Source organism: Impatiens glandulifera, chromosome 6 (genome assembly GCF_907164915.1).
Source record: "Impatiens glandulifera chromosome 6, dImpGla2.1, whole genome shotgun sequence".
Taxonomy (NCBI): domain Eukaryota; kingdom Viridiplantae; phylum Streptophyta; class Magnoliopsida; order Ericales; family Balsaminaceae; genus Impatiens; species Impatiens glandulifera.
The window spans coordinates 6,771,543-6,774,174 of record NC_061867.1 but is presented as its reverse complement, the minus strand read 5'-3'; the positions used below and the strand labels follow the sequence as shown (position 1 = coordinate 6,774,174).

General features: G+C 34.1%; 1 protein-coding gene across 1 annotated transcript; it reads left to right on the top strand.

Moving 5' to 3' along the window:
* LOC124943032 lies at window positions 1-804 on the top strand. The gene has a single exon (XM_047483599.1). The coding sequence runs from the start codon at window positions 1-3 to the stop codon at window positions 802-804; it is 804 nt and encodes a 267-aa protein (XP_047339555.1).
* Window positions 805-2,632: the final 1,828 nt, after the last annotated feature.

Here is a 2,632-nt window from a genome sequence, read left to right as displayed (position 1 = left end):
ATGACAACCCACGTCAAATCTTCCTCCCCCTTACCTTGTTTCCGTTCATCCACCACCTCCGCCGTCTCCGGCGACCACCGCTCCGCCGCCGCCGCCCATAACCTCTCAACATCCGTTTACAAAACCTCTAATGGTCTCTTCGCCCTCACCTGGTGTCGCAATCTCCTCCGCCGTTCTTTCCATCTCTATATCCTCCTAGACGCAGACGCCGGCGATCTATCATCTTCTTCTTCTCCATCTTTCTCACTTAATCTCAAACCATTCATTTTCTGGAACAGAACTGGATCCAGAAAGTTGAATCTGAATCTGAATCTACCCAATTCCAGTTCCAAATCCAAATGGGTTCAGATCTTTTGGGATTTTTCTAAGGTTAAATTCGGTTTACAGCCTGAACCCGATTCAGGATTCTACATCGCCGTTGTTGTAGATGGGTCAATGGTTCTTCTCGCCGGAGACTCGCCGGCGGAAGCTTTTTCAAAGACTAAGTCAACTAAGTCAATTAAGTCACAATCGGTTGTTCTTCGAAGGGAGCATTTCAATGGGAATAAATTATACAAAACAAAAGCCCAATTTGGAAATAGAATTCGAGAAATCTCTGTACTTTGTAGAACAGGAGATGATTCGAGATTGTATTTTAGTGTGGATGATAAAAGGGTGTTGCAAATCAAGCATTTGAAGTGGAAATTCAGGGGAAATGAGAGAATTGAAATTGATGGTGTTTATGTTCAGATCTCTTGGGATGTTTATAATTGGTTGTTTGAAGAAGATAATGAAGATGGGTATGGTCTTTTCATGTTTAGTTGAAAACCTTGGATTATTTGAAGATGATCATGAAGAAGTGATGAACAAGAATGGGTTTCTCATTTGGGGTCACAACAATCTTGTGGATTGGTTTGAGAAGATGAAGATGAGGAAGAGTTTGATGAAATCTTCTGAAAAGGGTTCTTCTTCTTCTTCACTTTCATCGGGTTCTCAGTTGTAGTTTCGGTTATGGAGTGGGCAACATGGAGGAGAATGAGCTATAGGGACCCTTCTTCTGGTTGTTTTTTCTCTTCTTTTGTATGCTTGGAAAAGTTGAGGGGCTAATTTTTAATTTTTTTTTTTTCTATTGGATGATGGGTAGGGTAGGTTTTGTTTGATATTTATTCTCCGCGTTTCTTCCATCGATTTATCACATTGTATGATGATTTGTTTGAGGGTAAACCCTATTTGTTATTGAAAATACCTTATGTAAGCATGAGAATAGGTGATGAATTAATTCAAGATATCATATCTTCTATTTTTGATAGGTTTAATTTTGAGACATTCATGACTAAGAATGACTGAATTCTCCTTCGGATTGATCTTTTGATAACAAATAGACTCGTTATTCTTAGCTGTTTAGTTATCGTGATGATAAATTGTTGTATTGGGGATTATCGTAAAAGAACCGATGATAAATTGATTCGATTCTTAGTAAGAACATCATAAGCTAGTGACAATAGGATTAATTTTTTTTTTTTAAATGAAAAAATGAATTCAATTAAAATAGATTAATGAAATGGACCTAAAAAATTGTCAAGCTTGGCTGGCTTTCTTGGTGAGTGGTGACTATAGTTTGAGTTAGCCTGGCAATGAGTTGTTTATGTTATATGATTATTTGAATTGGGTCACTTTTTCTTAAAAAAATATTTATAAAAAATTAAAATACCATTACACAAAAACACCCATGTTATAAAAATGGGAGTAACCAATAATTCAATTTGGTATCTAATTTGGACAATAAATTTAAATAAACAATGACACACCATAGTCCTAAATTTATTCGATCTTTGCATAAATGTGAACATCTTATCAAAACTAGGCGGTTTTAGGGTTTACCCAAAATCAGATAAACGGTTTATTATCATCGAGTTCATGGAATTGATTGAGACAATTGAATAGGTTTAATGGACAAAATTAGACATTTTTTGAATTCAATGGTTTAAAAGAGACATTTGTATAACGTCAATGGGGTCAATTTAACTATTCTAGCTTAATTAAAATGTAAATTTGGTTTATAATAAGGGGGCTCTTTTTCATTATTAAAAATTCATCACCATGATACCTACCATCCATATACAATTTATTTATTTCTTATTTTAATAATCTGTATTAAATGAGGATGTAAAGTGGAAGTGTGACAAAAACATATGGACAGGTGACAAAATCCCCTATAATCAGGGTGAAGTTGGCTATATTATTATTAGTTATTATTATTATTAATTAATTAACATATTAATGCTTATCTAAGAAGTCACCCCCAATAATAATAACATCAATAATTTTCTAAGTTCTGATTTTAAGGGTGCTCATGACTACTGTGGGTCCAATTCACAAAATAAAATTAAACAAAATATATTTATATGAAAATTAAAAATAATAGGAACAACATACAGAAGAGACGATTCCCCATGTTCGTGGAGAAAGGTCTTTTGCGATTTAGCTTTGGAAAAGACAAAAAAGTGATAAATTATTTTCTAGTGTGTCTAGTGTTTCTATGTGTGCTATAATTTATCACATTGGGCCGAGTAGTGTTCCACATACTCATAGAATTGTTGAACAAATTTGGAACAATGTTATTATTGAGTATAATTATCTTGCTCATACATGA